Below are 17,531 nucleotides of genomic sequence, written 5' to 3'. Positions count from 1 at the left end.
ATCTTTGTGTCTATTTTGCATTTTTTTAAAATGAAATTTAAATTGAATATAGTTTGAGTTTGCATTTAAAAGTACAATTACAAATGAATCACAATATTATTTGATTTTGTTTAAAGATTTAAGCTTTTAAGATTCAGAAATGTGCTTATTTAATAGTGACCTAAAATTTATAGTGTATAAATATGTATTTGTCATTGTTTAATTAAATTATTATAATTATTATCATTGCAACTAATAGCTACAACAACAATAGTAAATAAACAACAAAATCATAATAATGACAATAGCTATTATCATTGTTGTTATAAGAACAGCAATAAGAACAACAACTATTATTATTATTATTGTTGTTGTTGTTGTTGTTATTATTGTAGCGACAATAACAACAATAATGGTCATTGTTGTTGTTGTTATTATTATGTTATTATTATCCCTGCAACTTATATAACACAATGCCCATTATTGTTGTTTTTAATAAAAATAATAGTAATTATTATTGTTGTAGTGACAACAACAATAATAATTAGTAGTAGTAGTAGTATTTGTGTAATCTGTTTGAGTTTACTTATTAGTACAAACACTTTTGCTGCTTGGCAAGCACTGTATTTCCGTCAGTGATGCAAAAGTAGTTGCTTTTGCTTTGCTCTTGTTCTGAATGATTGTTTAATATACATTATTTATGAACAGGCTGCCGTGCTGTATTTCTGGAGGAGGTAGATATGATCATGCCTATTTCTGTCCTGGCTCTCTTCATTACAAATGGATAGCTGCAATACCTGAGAGGACGCCACTTGAGTAATGAACTCATATTCAGATCTCTATTCCACTGTCCAGTGTCATTTATTACAGAAGCCACTGTTTGTTTGCAGAAATATTGCCCTCTATTATAGGGCTGAAGATCCACTGATATGTCCATAATGGGAGCATCCTCCTGTAAGTGTTGTCATTTATTATGTATGGCATATAAATGTTTTAAACAGAAAGTCTGTCCATTTTTAGATCTTCTAGAAAGATCTGTTAATAATGCCTCTTAGTAAAGAGCAAGTATGACATCTGTCTACATTAAAACTGGCAGAGAAAGAAAAATAAATTAATTATACATTTCTACTGAAATACATTAGACAAAGTTGGATTGGTAAAATTAAACTCAAACAATTAATTCATAGAACAGGGTGCCATATTTCACTTGCCTGTAGTTAATAGACTGAGCAAAAATTAATGTGGTAAACCTGAAATTGCTTTTGAAAATGTGCTTCCTCATTTTATGTTAACACCCGTAAATAAAGGTCAGAAATCCTTTGGAGCAAATCGGATTTCATTTGAAAGTTTTTTTCTTTTTTTTAATGTAGCACATAATACCAGACTTCCTTTAGTGCTAGATGTCTGAGAATTGCTTGTGTAATCTCACTTCTGGTTGTTATACAGTGATAATGAATGTGAACTCATGCAGTATGTATAAATTCTCTTAAAACATGATTATTTATTTTGTGTGCATCATTATATAAATTGTCATGAAATGGGGAACTTTGACACACACATAACAGAGCATAAATATGACTAGCAGGTCACCAAAAGTGTGTCTACTAAAACTTTGTTGTGATAATTTCATCAATACTATTTGATAACAAGACTGGTTAGATTATCTTTGTAGGTTTAATTAGATTAGATATAATATTATTATAAATATAATAATTTTGGTTGTTTGTTTTTTTTTTGTTTGTTTTGTGGTTTTATGATGTGGAGCCACTGGTCAAGAATTGATTTATGAGGTGGGATTGATGGGAGGAGGTCAAAAGAGGTGTTTTGGAGGTTTGTATTGGGAGGTAGTTCAGCAGTAGGTGGTAAAAAGCTGGAGTGTTTCCTCGTGGGAGATGGTTTCAAACAGAGATGAAGTAGGATGTGGATGTACGTTGTGGCAAGTGTTCCCTGATGGAAATAATTTACAAGATGAATGTGCCAGGTTTTGATTGTGATTTCATTTAAACTTGAAAGCAAAAACCTGGTGGAGATGTAATATCCTCAGTAGAAAGTAAAAGAGTATTATTTAATATTTTTGGTGTCTCTAAAGATCATGTATCTCTTTTCAATAGTAAGAGGCGTGGAATAGCACAGTCAGAATTAAGTGTCTTTGTCACCTGTAGAAACTTGTTCTAAAAAACTTGAAAAGAAATCTTTCACTGGTAAATACTTCAGCAGCATACAAAGAGACTGCTCTGCCTGCTCAGTTTCTGCAGACTCTCATAATAGCCTCAGTGTTTTTTGACCTACTTAATATGCAGAGCGTTTCAGACAGGTCTTTTTCTGAGAATCATGCAGGTCATGACTGTGAATCAGAGAAGTTGAGATCATCCTGAGATGATCTAAAAACACAATGATCTTTGAAAAAGAGGTTTTGGACTTAAAGGCAATCTTTGTATGAATCAAATTGACAGTTAGTGAAAATATGTCTATTCAACATATTGTTATTTAAATGTATTTAGTTAATTTTATTTAAATTTTTTAATTTAATTAAGTTTTTTCATTACAAATCACATTCTCATTTGGGTGAAAGTTCAGTTGCACAATAGTTACACAATAGCACAATAGATCAAGGGGACATTGGATGCCCATTTTCCACAAGGTGGTATGATTTTTTAGGGTTTTCATACAATGTCAGTAACAAACTCTGGTTAAAATTCCTCAATGATCATGCAAAACACCCTTTTTACCTGTCAAAAACAGCTCTGTTCACAACAAATCATTTCAGTGCATGTGTCTTTAAATGATAATGAGCTACTGCTCTACCCCCCCCCTTTCTTCCATGGGGCATGTCAATATATGGCTCGGAGGTGGTCTTATTCAAATAGCTAGCTATCTACACAGAAATCGGCTGCAAACTGAAACAGTTCGCTGGATGACACAGCCAATGTCTCCAAAAATGCAGCCAAAATACTGAAAATTAAATCCGATGTCCCCTTTAAGATTGTAAGATTCAGAAATTTGCTTATGTGATTGGTGACCTAGATTTCATTTATTCTTCATTTTATGACATACCATTTTGTCAATTACTGTATATTAGATTAGATTAGATTAGATTAGATTAGATTAGATTAGATTAGATTAGATTAGATTAGATTAAAAAAAGAGATGAGCTTTTATTTACTCATATAAACATTCATGTACTGAAACTAATATATAGACTCACAGGGTTTCATCCTCCATGGCTGGATCAAAGCATTACGCTGCCCTGCTCTTTCCACACTGTCATTTTGCGTTGCTGTTGCCATGGTTTCCCTGCATAGTGGGTATAGCAAGCAGCAGGCCTGCCATTTTTAGTTTGTGCTGAGACCAAGCCTGCTGGCAACATCTCCCTCGATAAGCACTTCTGCAATTGTATTACAGCTCTTATAATTGTTTCATTGAGAGTCAGAATAGAAAGCACTGGAAAGCATCTGGCACGACTGCACTAGTGGAAAAGAATGGTCTCTGTGCTGTGTAGAAATAATTTCTAGGTCTGTCAGCCATGTGTTCTTCTCTTCCTTATGAGGTCGGCATAATAAAGCAGCCATAATCCCAATGTTGAAATCTATAATCCTTAAGCTTTAATGGGTTCCCATACTACTTTAGCAAGATTAAATCATCGACTTTCTCATTGTAAGCTTAGACACAAATCTTACATTTGTGTTAGCACCCAAACATGCATCTAATCCTAACAAATTATTCCTCTCAATGGTACCGTATGGAAGAGGTATCCATTTTATCTGTATAGAAAAGCAAGCTGGGTGTAAATGTACACTGTTGCATAAGGCTAAGCCATTGTGAGCATAAACATCTAGCATTTGCATATGCATTTCAAACCGGATGGATTACTGGAGTGTTGTAAAAATGTTTATCCTAATTCTCAGATGTTTTCCATTACGTATTTGTCCTTATGTGCACTACTTAGATATGCTGCTAGTTATGTGACTGAAATCATTTCAACTTAAAGGAATAGTTCACCTAAAAATTAATGCCATCCAATATGTAGATGAGTTTGTTTCTTCATCAGAACAGGTTTTGGAGAAATTTAGCATTACATCACTTGCTCGCCAATGGATCCTGAGCAGTGAATGGGTCATCCAAATGCAAGTCCACAATCCATAATAATACTTACTCCAGTGGAAAAAGTCCATCCCTTGTCATTCTCTCACATCAAAATCAACTAACAAATTTGTGTAGAACTGTTTTGGAATGTTTTTGCTTAAAATTTTATCTGTCCATATTTCTCCCATGATTTAGACGAGATTACTTTTTCACTATAAGCAATATTATGGATATATGACTCATTTTTTTTAGCTGAAAGCAATGATTTGAAGTAAAAAATGTCTAAATGATGTATTTGTTTCTTACAAACACGCAGCTTTTTTGTGGATTGTTTTGATGTTTTTATCAGCTGTTTGGACTCTCATTCTGACTCATTCACTGCAGAGCATCCATTGGATGAGCAAGTGATGCAATGCTAATGAAACAAACTCATCTCCATCCTGGATGACCTGAGGGTGAGTACGTTTTCATTTTAGGTTGAATTATTCCTTTAACACCCATGCAATCTACAAATTTTGTGCTATCATTTTATGGTCTTATTTGAACAAATGCCACAATTAAATTGTATTTTTAGCTCAAAATGCTATTTTGCATTCGTCAGTTTCTTAAGCAGTCATCATCCATGTGGTGACTGCAAACTGGAAAGGTTAGATACGGTGTGACTCATGTAATAATTGCAGTAATTGCGATGAAGCTGCTTCCCCGACCACGCATAGGTTAAGTAGGACCAATGTGTGGGTTTGAATGATGAAATGCAGTTCTCGAGCGGAGACAATTGAAGCCTACAGATGCACACAGCTCATGATGCACTGCTCGCTGGAGTTGATGGATGTTGTTTATGAGGGAAGAAGAGACAATAACTGATGACTGAAGGATGGATGATCAGTGATCTGTGTTAAATTTGTGGGTTCTGATGAAATTTCGGCTTCATATCTGTCTCTTTCTGTTGCATAAGTTGCCAGGACATGAGGACTCCACTGCCACCTATAAATAAATCACTTATTAGGCATCAGCCTTGAATAGAACTACTCAGTATAGGGGAAATTGGGCTAATCAAACTTTTTAGATCAGTTAATACTTTTTAAGGTGGGTTCCTTCTTGAAGGTCAATTTTTGTTTAGACGCAAATTATTGACTACAATACTTAACATTTCAACTGAAAAAATGTAAAGTTCATTGAAAAATATAAATAATATTTATTAAAAATAGCTGGGGAATATTGTCATATTGAATGGGGTAAGTTGTCACCATTAAACCTGCTATTAAACATCTTATAATATGCTTTTCAGCAACATCCTCCCTCCCTTTTTCAGCAGAAAAACAATTACATGATATACAAAAATGCAAAACGCTAAAAGATAACATGCAAAAACATGTAACCATGGTTTGGGTCCAGCAAATATTGTAATTAATAAGTTGAGTAAAATTGTAATATAAAATTATTATATCATTTTGAAAATTTGAAAAAAAAAAAATTCAACCTAAGGTTTATGAAAACCATCCTTAAAATGTCAGCTTTTTGTCAATGTTTTAATTCACAATTATTATTTTTAGTTGTTTTAAGACTTTCAGTGAATAAATTCACTTCTAAGCAACGTTTGTAGAAGTAATGCTTGAAAGTAGACCAAGCAGCGCATGCGCACTGAGCATGTCTATCATGAGTAAGTGGCTATTTAGTAAGAAAACAAAGGCAGGCGTCTCTTATTCTACAGCTGCAGAGGTTTGACGATGGAGCAGCCTTATTGCTTATGTGGATGCAAAAGGAAACGGTAATCCTTCTCTGTCACTGACATCTTCTGAAAGAGCTCGTTGTGGAGGCACTGGATTTATTTGTTCCGCGTGAATTTTCTACAGGAATCATTAAGATCCACAGGTCTTCAGATTCAAGCATCGAAATGGAACACCAGTGTCCACTTCTAGTTTAAGACGTTTACGGATGTTTGAATCTCGGTAAGAAAGCACAAACTTACTCTTGAGAAACACGACAACGTTCATTCCGTCCCGTAGACCTGCATGAAACGTCAGCTCCAAGCTGTTTCATAAAAGTATCAAACGCAAGAAATTAACAATCGCCCGCGATTGTGCGCTGTCCGTGGTCCTGAACACTTATTCTATACGAATATATATATGTGTGTGTGTGTGTGTGTGTGTGTGTGTGTGTGTGTGTGTATAACCTTTTAACCTCATCGAAATCAAGTCAGTGTCGGTTTTTCTTTTTTTCTCTAAGTACTTACGGGAACACTCTATCTGTGACGCCGCCCTGTTGTTAGATCACTCAGCATGGCAACTCACATGAGGCTTGTGTTGCATTTGCTATTGCTGTTCATATTTGCTGGTAAGTATTTTGACATTTTAAACGTATAATTTGAACAATAAATAGATTATTTTTGTACAAGACACCATTTTGTTATTTACAAAGTAAGGAAAGAAAATGCTAGAGAAATAATAGTAATATTAAGAGTGGGTTATGTAAAATCGTATTTTAATTTTACAAAAATGAAATTGCATTTAAATGTGTTAAACTGATCATATGAGATTTTTTTGTAATTTAAAGTAATTTCTAAATAATTTGTGGTTGTGATATATGCAGTACAGGATATCAGCATATCAGAACCTAAATAATATGTATTAATTATTTTATTAATTCATTCATTTATTATTATTGTTTTGCATTTTTGCAAGTCCTAAATAATATGTATTAATTATTTTATTAATTTATATATATTATTATATAATTATATATATTATATTATATTCTATATATATAATACTTGCATAAAAAAGTATGCAAAACAATAATAATAAATTTATATATAGACTATGATATATATATAGATATATATATATATATATATATCTATATATATATATATATATATATATATATATATATATATATATATATTATATTGTAGGGACCCCTGTTTACTTTTTTTTTTCTCAGAATTATTTTCACTAACTCCCTCCCACAGCTTCTTAAATGTCTGTATATCCTAGTAGATAAACCAGTCAATTATACATGAGTACATTGGTACAGACAGTGTTTGATGTATGTGAGGTACTTCTTTTGTGAGTCACAAATTCACATATATTTTGAAATAAATACAATCCCAGACAGAGATGGCATTGATTCAGCTCTAAACAGTACCAATGATTAGTGTCAATGACTCACACCGCTTCTCCTCACAGATTGTGGCAGTCTGTTGTCATCAGAACATTAAGAGATTTAAAATAGAATTTCATCTACCTTTAAGATTGCATTCTTTGAATTGTAGTAAAATATGTAACAACTTTCATCTTTATACATTGTCCATGTTTGTGGAATGAACAGCTACATTTGGCATTTCCATTGGCCCATATGACCCTTTAAACAGAAAAGGTGCAAACAGTGTTGGCAGCTTGTGCTTGAGGCTGTGAGTTATGTAAGTTGGCCTCCATTTCAACAATGGTAGAGAGGTAATGTTCACAGTCGAGTGAACACTCCAGAACAATCTTCACATGACTGAGGCCTCTGCCCGGCCCCTGCTCAATGGGGCGTTCTGTGCCGCCAATACTGAACATGTGTCTACAGAAATCGGTGTGCTATAAGGTATGTTTTTGTCTGAGCGGGAGTCAGGTGTGCTGCGAGCTCTTTCTGGAATTGGAGCATGTAATGGATAATGATCTCTATCTGTCTCTCTCTCTCATTCTCTGGTGCACCCTTGAGAAATCTCTGCCTTAGATTTAACTGACCTCCATAAAGTATATGCAGATTGAAGCTACGTTTTTGGGAAGGTGTTAACTTTTCACTCCAAAAGGCATGACTGTATGTCCTACATGTTGATGAAAGGTGCAGAGATGTATGGATGGATGGATAGATGGATAGACAGATAGATAGATAGATTTACACAGTGTGTGTGTGTGTGGTAATACTCTGTGTTGTCTGCAGTGCAGGAGGTCAGGCTGGTGTGTGTGGACGTAGCATCAGACACAGAGGCCATCGTAGGTCATGTTATGAAGTTAACCTGCATCTACTGCATGAAACGAGAGGAGATCTCTGCCGAGACCAAAGTGGACTGGTTCTTCATTGGAGAAGATAAAAGAAAAGTGCTTGTGAGATCACCTCTTAGCTTTTTTTTGCACATATTGTATTAAAAAAAAAAAAGATCATATCTGACACATAATCATCTCCCCTATACAGATCTATCAGTATGATCATGAGCCACAGGTGCAGGTGGATAAGGTATGTATGTATTTGATGGGAGGTCTGTCTTAGGTGCGGTAGCAAGGACCTGCAGGATGTCTCCATTAGCATCCTAAATGTTACTCTTAAAGACTCTGGCACATACAGATGTGAGGTGTCACGCTTCTTTGAGTTCGATTCATTCAAGCATTCCACCCACGAAAAAAAAAAACCACACTTCGATCGTTAAGGGTAAAAATGAAAGGTAAGTGATAGTAGTTATGACACCCGCTAGACCTTTCTCACGCTGGACATACAAACAGTACTTTGTCTAGGACACTATTCGATCTGATTACCCTCATCTCTGCCAGTGTGATTTGGAATGGGTTGTGCTGCAGGCCATCCTCGCCATTTCCAAACATGCTGTAACCTGAAAGCCAGATATTATTGACCTCAGCACAGTGTCCTTCATTCAACTGTATCCTGATGTGTTGTGTTGTGTTGTTCCTGTGCTCTGTTTGTTTCATTGTAATTTAAGCCTACTTATTGGAAGGCAGGAAGTTGTTTTCAGGGCTTTATCTAAGCAACCAATTACCTCCTCTCTCTGTTGTAAGGGGTAATGTAAAGATTCTGGTTTCCTATGCTATTCTCTGGATGCCTGAGATTGCTGAATGCAGAGTACCTCCTCTCACTTCCAACCGAATTACTTTACCTAATGTATATTTGTCTGGTATTTTAATCATGGCAACCGCAAGCTTCATCTCTATCTCTATCTGCGACTGTCTCGGTTCGCAGATAGAAATAGAAATAGATGTTGTATTTAAGTGGTGGGTTTTGAAGATATTTTGAACTACCTTCCAGAACCACAAACTTACAGTACAACTCTGGTTTTACATTCCATGCCATTTTAGATCTATTCACTGCAGTGCATGAGACATAAATACTCTTTATAATGTGATCACAGATCCTTTTTGACAACTGTTACGTAGATTTTGTAGAATTGTACAAACTTGTTTTTTTTTTTTCTATAAAATGTCACATGCTCTGCACCTCTTATTGATGTATACAGTCTTACAAGTCTGCATATACCTTTTGAGTTCATTGTTCCCAGGGAAAGTTAAAATGAAGTACAGTTTCTGGAGCATGTTTGTTTCATTGTGTGGTTTTGTGTTTGCATGCAAATTATTTGATATAATGTTTCTTTTAAGGTACAGGACAGACAAATGTATTTATCTGTTTCTAACTAAGAAACAACCTAACTGAAATTTAAAGTGATAGTTCACCCAAAAATTTTAATTGAGTCATCATTTTTACTTATCCTTATGTTCTTTTCTTCCTTCTGCAGAACATCCAAAAGAAGATATTTTTATTGAATGTTGGTAATCCAAACAGTTTTGGTTCCCATTCACTGGATACACTTGCATGGATACAACTGAAAGTATAATGGGGAATGGAAAATTGCTTGGTTACCAACATTCTTATTTATTTATTTATTTTTCAATGTTCCTAAAAAAGAAAGTCATACAGATTCGGAAAGACATAAGGGTGAGTAAATGATGACTGAAATTTAATTTTTGGGCAAACTATTCCTTTAAATGAAAATCAACTTAAATAAAAATGAATTGCAATTTCAAAAACTATTAATGTGAATTCTTGCCAGAAGTTGATTCATTCTGATCTCTACGCAAAATCTTTCTTAGATCGCATGTTGGTTTCCTTCGTCTCACGCATATTTACGACACACGGAACACTAAAAGGCCAAATAAATACACTAAAACAAATGGGCCGGTTCAGAAAAAAAATTGGTTTAAACTATATGGTCGTATACTGAAGTACCACTCACTCTCACCCATTGACCTCCCTGATAATATGCTCGGTCCACTCGCACAACGCATGACATCCTCTGATGCCCGATCGCCCCTATTAATATGGTTGCATTTGTTGCAATAGTTTCCACTGCTTTGACCTGATAATACGCTTTAATAATAACTCCTTAGTGCCATCTTACCGCAGTGCAGCTATATTTTGACTTGTACACTTGTGCATTCTGCAATTTTTGCTATCATTTTCATTACAACTTAGATCTTGAGTTAACTTTCTGGATGGAATTCATCAACTACAAACCCACTCCGACAATGTGGAGGAGTAATATCAGTCTGGGACTAGGCCTCTTGGTGATTGCTCATGATGTTGTGCACAAAAATCTCCATCGGAATGCTTTTCCCTGAATCCGATGCATATCTTTGATTCTCTCAGCGATCGGAAGACATCACGGCCCGACCGTTTACCCTAACGAGACTCCATGATGTATGTAGCTGCTGCGTGTTTCCTCACATTATGGTTGCTGGTGGGATGATGATTTACTTGCTACACGCCGATCTCCCACAATCCCGATGGAGCAGATGCAGGACCACTGACTTGGCTGCGATTAAAATTCGTCATGTGTCTCCGTTCCTCGGTGGTTACAGTACACCTTCAATAAGTCTTTACGAGGGTTCCATTTAAAAGGTAACTTAGCTGGACCCCAAGACACCTTCTTAACTACGCGTAGAACTGTACTCACTTCTCGTGCTCCTGTACAAGGAAAAACCCGAGTTTGTTTGCCTTCCTCATCCCTGAATCCGAGTTGGATGAATAGATCACATGGTAACCATTATAGTCACTTGATTACCAATGGATCTCGTCTTCTGCAGCTAGTGAATGGAGTGCCTCAGTCTCACGAATGTTGCGAGTTTCCCACCTTTACATCTCGGCTGATAAGAAAATCGCCATACAGCACCCAGTATGAACTCGACACAGTTAACACCTTATCCAAGATCTTGTGCTCACGTTAGCTAAAAGTCTATTGCTTTGTTATGACAACACAAATCCATCATTCTTTCAGAGGGACTGAACTTAACCTGTCACTTCTGGCCAGACTATTCAGTCCATACTCCTCTATAACGCACAATCTAGTCAGTCACCGAAACTCCCCCTACTCTTCTATTTTCCTCTCAGATTTCAAATCCCAGCCACCTATTTGTTTGAGAAACCGTTTTGAACTTTTTGGATTTGAACCAGCGGCTTGATCTATGGATATTAGGCTCCTGATTCAAACGATTCGATGACTTTTCACCTGGCAAGTTAAAACAATATTATGGATCGAGGATGATTGTTTCTCTTAGATTTTAGAAGTTAAACTTTGACCACTTGTTTATCACAATCACCAGATCTTTACATCATGATGTAATTAGTGGACTGGAGTCATGTGGATATTGTGATGTTTTTGATCAGTTGTGATTATTTTGGCAGCATTACTGCAGATACACCAGGTATTGTAAAATTTCTCCGTAACTGTCTGACGACTGCAAGAGAACACACTAGCTGCCATCTCTATCGGTGGCTCACGAAGGCTGAATCCAATTTCGCACGCCATGATATGAAAACTATTGAAACTATTCCTAACAAGTTATATTCTCATCACAATGGGTTTTACTTATCACCTATTCGTTTTTTTTTACTTCAGTGCACCCTTCCAAGCTTTGAATGGAAGTTGTAGGATTGATGTTCTGCCCCTTCGTTTGGACAGTTGCGTTTAGATAAAACATAGTTCGTGAACCTCACGGCATTCACATTCATTAGTCGGCTAAACTTGAAGTTTTCGCCTCGATTAGTGACTTGAATATCGAACGCTCTATATCTGGAGACTTATTGAGTTGTTTGGAAGATATGCCGATTAGCCATTGAAACGACAAAACGCCATCATACACACCACACATACGTTATGTGTGCGTATAAGGACTTTAAAGCATGAATTAGCTCGCGCACCCAATCCCATCAGTCCATGCGAAGGGTATGGAAAATAATGTGGTGGCCTACTCAGCCTTACCTCCACATCCATCAGCATCAAACTGTATACTCATTGACTGATCTCTTACTGTCATTTGACACAGCCATTTAACCCTCTCTTTTTTCAACTCTTTCTTTACCATAGTTTACTTTATTTTCAGTCATATTAATACATGATTATATAGCTGTCCTCAGTCAAAGCAAAAAGCACCACTTAATATTCAATCAGAGTCACTGAGTATTATATAGAAATAAGTCATTGTTACTTGGCCATCATGACATTCAGGGACATAAAAAACCCCCAAACAAACGGTAAAAATTTCATCTACACTGCTTGCACATACAATGGGCCACATAGTGACCTTATTAGGGAATACATTTGGAACTGAATAATATTATAGTTGTGTTGTTGTTTTTATTATTGTTAACGGGTCTATTTGACTTATGGGTCCACGATGAAACTGGTGTTATATGACACACTGAAAAACACCACCCACACACACCCACACACCCACACACACACACACACACACACACACCAACACACACAATTAACACAACAGCAGCACCAACCAAACCACACACAACAACATACACTCTCTCTACACACACACACAACCACCACAAACACCACTGAAAAAAAGAGACTGATGATGGTAGTACACACACACCCACACCATACACCAAACACCACACACACCACACACGCAACACATATCGTCTTTATTTTCGGCGTGAAATCTCCCATGAACTATGTTGTTGCAGCAGTGCACCCTCAACTCTTAGTTTTGCCTTCTCTTTGGAACCATGTGTCTACAGGACAGATACTTAGCCATTCCCTCTGAAAATAAGAAAACCAGGCCCTGCTGCAACGGACTACAAAGTCTCAAACATATAACGGTATTTTCATTTACCATCTCAGTTCGAAACACATCAACACGTTCTACGCTAATCCTGAGTAGCTGACTAGAACCACTTCAACCAGCTCGTCTGTTTCTCTCCTTCTTGTCCACATCCTCTCTAACATTACTGGATATCATTCCATCAACTTCAACCGAAAGCCACTCCTCGTTCTGCCATATCTGTCCAGCAACATTATACAATCAGTGATCTTCAAGCTAATTCAATGAGAGGTATAGCATGTAATGCTAAGGTCAGTGGGTGTTCTCTTTGTAAACTCCTTGATCAATGATTTTACACTGTTTAAAGTGATCTGAAATATGAGAATGCATACATAAATGTGATATGACATGGATCCATTTATTATAAATTGGGCAGCTTGTTATTTTTTTTTTTTGTCCTTTTTTTTTTCTATGCAGCTTCCTGCAGTGATATATGATCCAGAACTGGAGTGATTTGTAATTTGAGGAGGACTTTTTGTTGTTGTTGGGGGTTATGTAACTTGTAAGTGATGGAAAATAGTGTGGAATGTTCTAGAAACATGATATGATTTGTGGAAGTTATTGTGAAAGATATTTATTAATGGAACACAACTGCATTTCAAAAAACGTGTTCTACTACTAATTTAATTTTAATATGAACTGTATTTGTAATTTATAATAATTTCATAATTATATATCTAATATTAAAACAAATTTATACATTTATTATATATATATATTAATATATATATTAATATATATATATTTATATATTATTTATTAATAAATAATATAATATTAATCCTTATTATATCCCATTATTTATTAATGCGCTGCATTCTAAACATTTACATTATTTTTATTAACATTTAGTTAAAATTAATATTAAATTATTATTATTTTGCATATTTTTATTAGATTAATCTATATATTATAAACTTAAATACATAAACTGTATTGTAATAGCATATACTAATAATCATTAATAATCATGTAAAGGGTATACTTTTTTTTTGATCCAGACTAATAACAACAAAACTTGGTGAACTTATAAATAAAAATAACAAACAAGGTAGTGCGGTTGCAGCCTTTCTGCGCTTGATCTTCAGATACAAATCGCGTCATTAAAATGAACTGTAACTCAGTGAATACTCAACGACAGGGACATGAGAGAGCTATCTTAGAAAGCGCCGACATGTCTACTTTGTAAACTAAACAAGTGCTGCTGAAAAAAATATTCTGTGATCAAAGTAACCATATGAAAAACAACGCGATGTCCGTGTTTTCATGTCCTCCTTCATTAGTCTTCTGGTAATGCGACCACGCTTACCCCGCGCCGGGCCGCGCGCTTTTGAGACTTCAAATGTTTCACTGAGAAGCGCCGCGGCTTTTGAATACGCCCACAAAACAGGAAGACAACGCAGCGAGACGTTCTTCAAAGTTTTTATTATTTTACTGTTTGCTTCGCGAATGAGAGGAATAAGGACATAATTCACCCCCCAAAAAGATGTGATGTGGTTGAGGATTTGAGATTTGGATTCCTCAGAAAAAAAGAAATGAAAGCACTTTATTCAGCAGATGTCATAAACATGAGTAAGTCTCTTTTATTGATTATATATACTTGTACTTAGTTTTCACATAACGGTGTGTGTAAACATTTTACTAGTTAGACTTTTCCAAAGACTTTTTCCAAAACTATAATTCCTGACTGAAATGTATAATCAAGTGAAATAGTATGAAGTTTCAATAACAATATACACTACTATACCATTTCAAAAGCTTGATGTAGAATAATTAAATGTACCATAAAATGTAACTGTAACAAATGTAACAATCATTGCTGTTCTTTCAATTTATCCCCCCTAAAAAACCTGAAAAAAAAAAAAATTCTCAGCTCTTTTCAACATTAATAATAAGAATAATAATAATAATAATAATAATAATAATGTTGATGATAATAATAACAATAAATGTTTTTTGTAGAGAAAATAAGATTGTTTTAAAAGGATTTCTGAAGGATTGTGTCACTGGAGTAATGATGCAAAAAACATTCAGTTTGAAAGCAGCTTTGATTTTTCCTAATAAACTGTTTAACTGCACTCACAAGTGAAATTAAATTATGTTGTGGGATAATTAAAATATTCTAAATAAAATACAAACATAAAATTATATAGAATTATTTTGTCCTCACATTCTTTCTTGTAAACTCATCCCTCTCAGTGACACCAGCTGACTGAATGGCATCATTATGCAGCTCATTATGCAGGGGCCTTTGTCTTCTCAGGTGTGAATTCATGATAGTTGACGCCTACTCGCATATGACTTTTACCAACAAAAAGTGTCTTAGAAAATTTTAAATCAATATAGTTGTTTTCTGTAAGTGAGTAAAACAAGATGATTTTCACATCATTTAGAAAAAAAAAATTCTAGGCTACAAGCTCCAGTCTCAAAATATCTGGGAACCAATTTTTCTGTATGTGTTTTTATTGCCTTATTCAAGTGATTTAACATTTTTTAGTTTTTGTCACTAACCACGCATAACATTTTTTTTCTCCAAAACCACAATCATGTACATACATGCTGCTCACATATTATTATAGCCTAGTGTGTGCTGATTACAGTGAGGATTAGACTTTAGCCATTTAGATATTTATAAGAAACTGAAAAACGCACAAATGTCAGGGCATGACAAAACTTCTCCCAGGCCCAAAAAATACCCTTAGACTCCAGAGGTTAAAAAAAAAAGAATGTTAACCACTGATTCTTGGCAGCCTCATCATTTGGAAGTGAAAATGAAACTGATTTACATTCACAGCATCTTCTCTAATGATGTTAACCACATGAAGCTACAGTGTTTTGAGGGCTGGTCAACTTGCGGGGCCAGCCAATGTAGAACATACAGTAGACAGGCATTATGCAAATGTGTTACCCTGTGATGTGTAGTCATCATGGAAGTTGAATTTGAATTCCTGACGACTCGTTTAGGGGATTCAAAGTCGATTCTTTTCTTTGAGAGGCAATCCCTGTCCGAAATCCCCCTTATACGATTATATATATATATATATGTATATATATATATATATAATATATATATATATATAATATGTATATATATATAGATATATAATTATATATCTATATATATGTATATCTATGTATATGTATATATATATATATATATATATATACAAACACACACACACACACACACACACACACAGTATATATATTAAATCAGATCACTATTTCATCAATTTATCATATAAATATAATTTACATCAAAGACAAAAATGCTCTGCACACCATTTTTCTCTCATTTTAATCATTTGATCTGACTGAGCAAAATAATTCTATTATTTCATTCAAATATCATGAACATTTTTAAAGAAAATTGTTTTCTTTAATTCCTTTTTTATTTTTTTGACCCCTGGTTGAAAATCATAACAATACTTACTAAGGCACTGATATGGCAGAGTTTGTATTTGCATGATGCAACCATGAGTCATTATTCTATTATTTGTCTAATTCAATTGTACCATGTAGGGAATGTTCTGCAGGCTACTACTATGACTGGGGCTCCAGCAGTCTGGAGCAGAGTCTCTGTCCTTCCGGTTTCTATTGCCCAGCAGGCCCACACAGAGCCTGGCCTGCACTGCAAGCACTTACAGCTCCGTCATGGGCAAAAGTCACCAAGGAAATTGTGTAGCCATGCCCCATTATGCTTCTACCGTCCAGGGGGCGTTATTTATTCTGTTTACAAGAAAATTGTTTAAAAACTGTCTATGTACTCTTATAAGTCTATAACAATAGATCCTATTGTATTACAATGCCAGGGGAAGCAGTAGCAGAGCCTCTTCCATGTCTGCGGGGATTTTGCACCCCACGGGCACATTCACAGAGGCACTCAGTCCCCTTGTCCTCCAGGAACAGTGCAGGCACAGTCTGGGACAGCCAGTAAAGATGAATGTCTACCATGTCCTGCAGGTGACAACATGACAACAAAAGATTCTATTGCATGTATATGGACCTACCATTCAAAGTTTGTGGGTCAATAATATTTTCTGTCTAAAAATGGGTCTGTATGTGGAGAAAAAAAACATCTAATTCATGTAATCTGTTTGTCTAGGCATGTTTTGTGCTTGCCATGGTCTTTCAGAGCCTACAGGGTGCTGCTGCCAGGATGGATTTCACTGCCCTTTAGGGGCTCCAAGCCAAATGGCACTTTGAAATCTGGTATATATTATTTTCTGTCTCTTAATAAAGACCACCTGTGTGTTCAGAAAGGGTTAAAACTAATTTGCAATGTGTGATTTGCAGATTGAATCTAACAAGGCAAACAACTCCTGCACCCAGCCTGGCCATTATTGTCCACCTGGTATTGGCTTTCCTCTCCAATGCCCCGCTGGAACATTCTCCAGCTCCCCAATGGTTGAGTGGGACAGAGCAGTGGCCAGCCATGTCCTCCTGGGTACTTCTGTGTGCAGACTGCTATGGTCCATCCATCAGAAGCAGCTCTCTGTGATGCTGGGTAAATATATCTATGCTTTTCAGTATCTAAACACAGTCATCTGACAACAGTACACCCACACCCTCTTGAGT

The 17,531-nt window shown here is 35.6% G+C and overlaps 1 protein-coding gene across 3 annotated transcripts in view; it reads left to right on the top strand.

Moving 5' to 3' along the window:
- Nucleotides 1-5,679: 5,679 nt before the first annotated feature.
- The window catches only part of LOC109103918 (sodium channel subunit beta-3-like), a 39,218-nt gene continuing 27,366 nt past the window's right edge, over nucleotides 5,680-17,531 (top strand). For all 3 annotated transcript variants that reach the window (XM_019117265.2, XM_042771140.1, XM_019117268.2), the window contains exons 1-4: nucleotides 5,680-5,830; nucleotides 5,916-6,011; nucleotides 6,289-6,396; nucleotides 7,990-8,153. In XM_019117265.2, the coding sequence (XP_018972810.1) occupies nucleotides 6,342-6,396; nucleotides 7,990-8,153 (219 nt within the window). In that variant the 5' untranslated portion in view covers nucleotides 5,680-5,830; nucleotides 5,916-6,011; nucleotides 6,289-6,341. The remainder of the gene's footprint in view (nucleotides 5,831-5,915; nucleotides 6,012-6,288; nucleotides 6,397-7,989; nucleotides 8,154-17,531) is intronic.

The sequence above is a fragment of the Cyprinus carpio genome, chromosome A15, assembly GCF_018340385.1.
Source record: "Cyprinus carpio isolate SPL01 chromosome A15, ASM1834038v1, whole genome shotgun sequence".
NCBI classification, from domain to species: domain Eukaryota; kingdom Metazoa; phylum Chordata; class Actinopteri; order Cypriniformes; family Cyprinidae; genus Cyprinus; species Cyprinus carpio.
The sequence above is the reverse complement of the archived record's forward strand: the minus strand, read 5'-3'. Positions and strand labels throughout refer to the sequence as shown.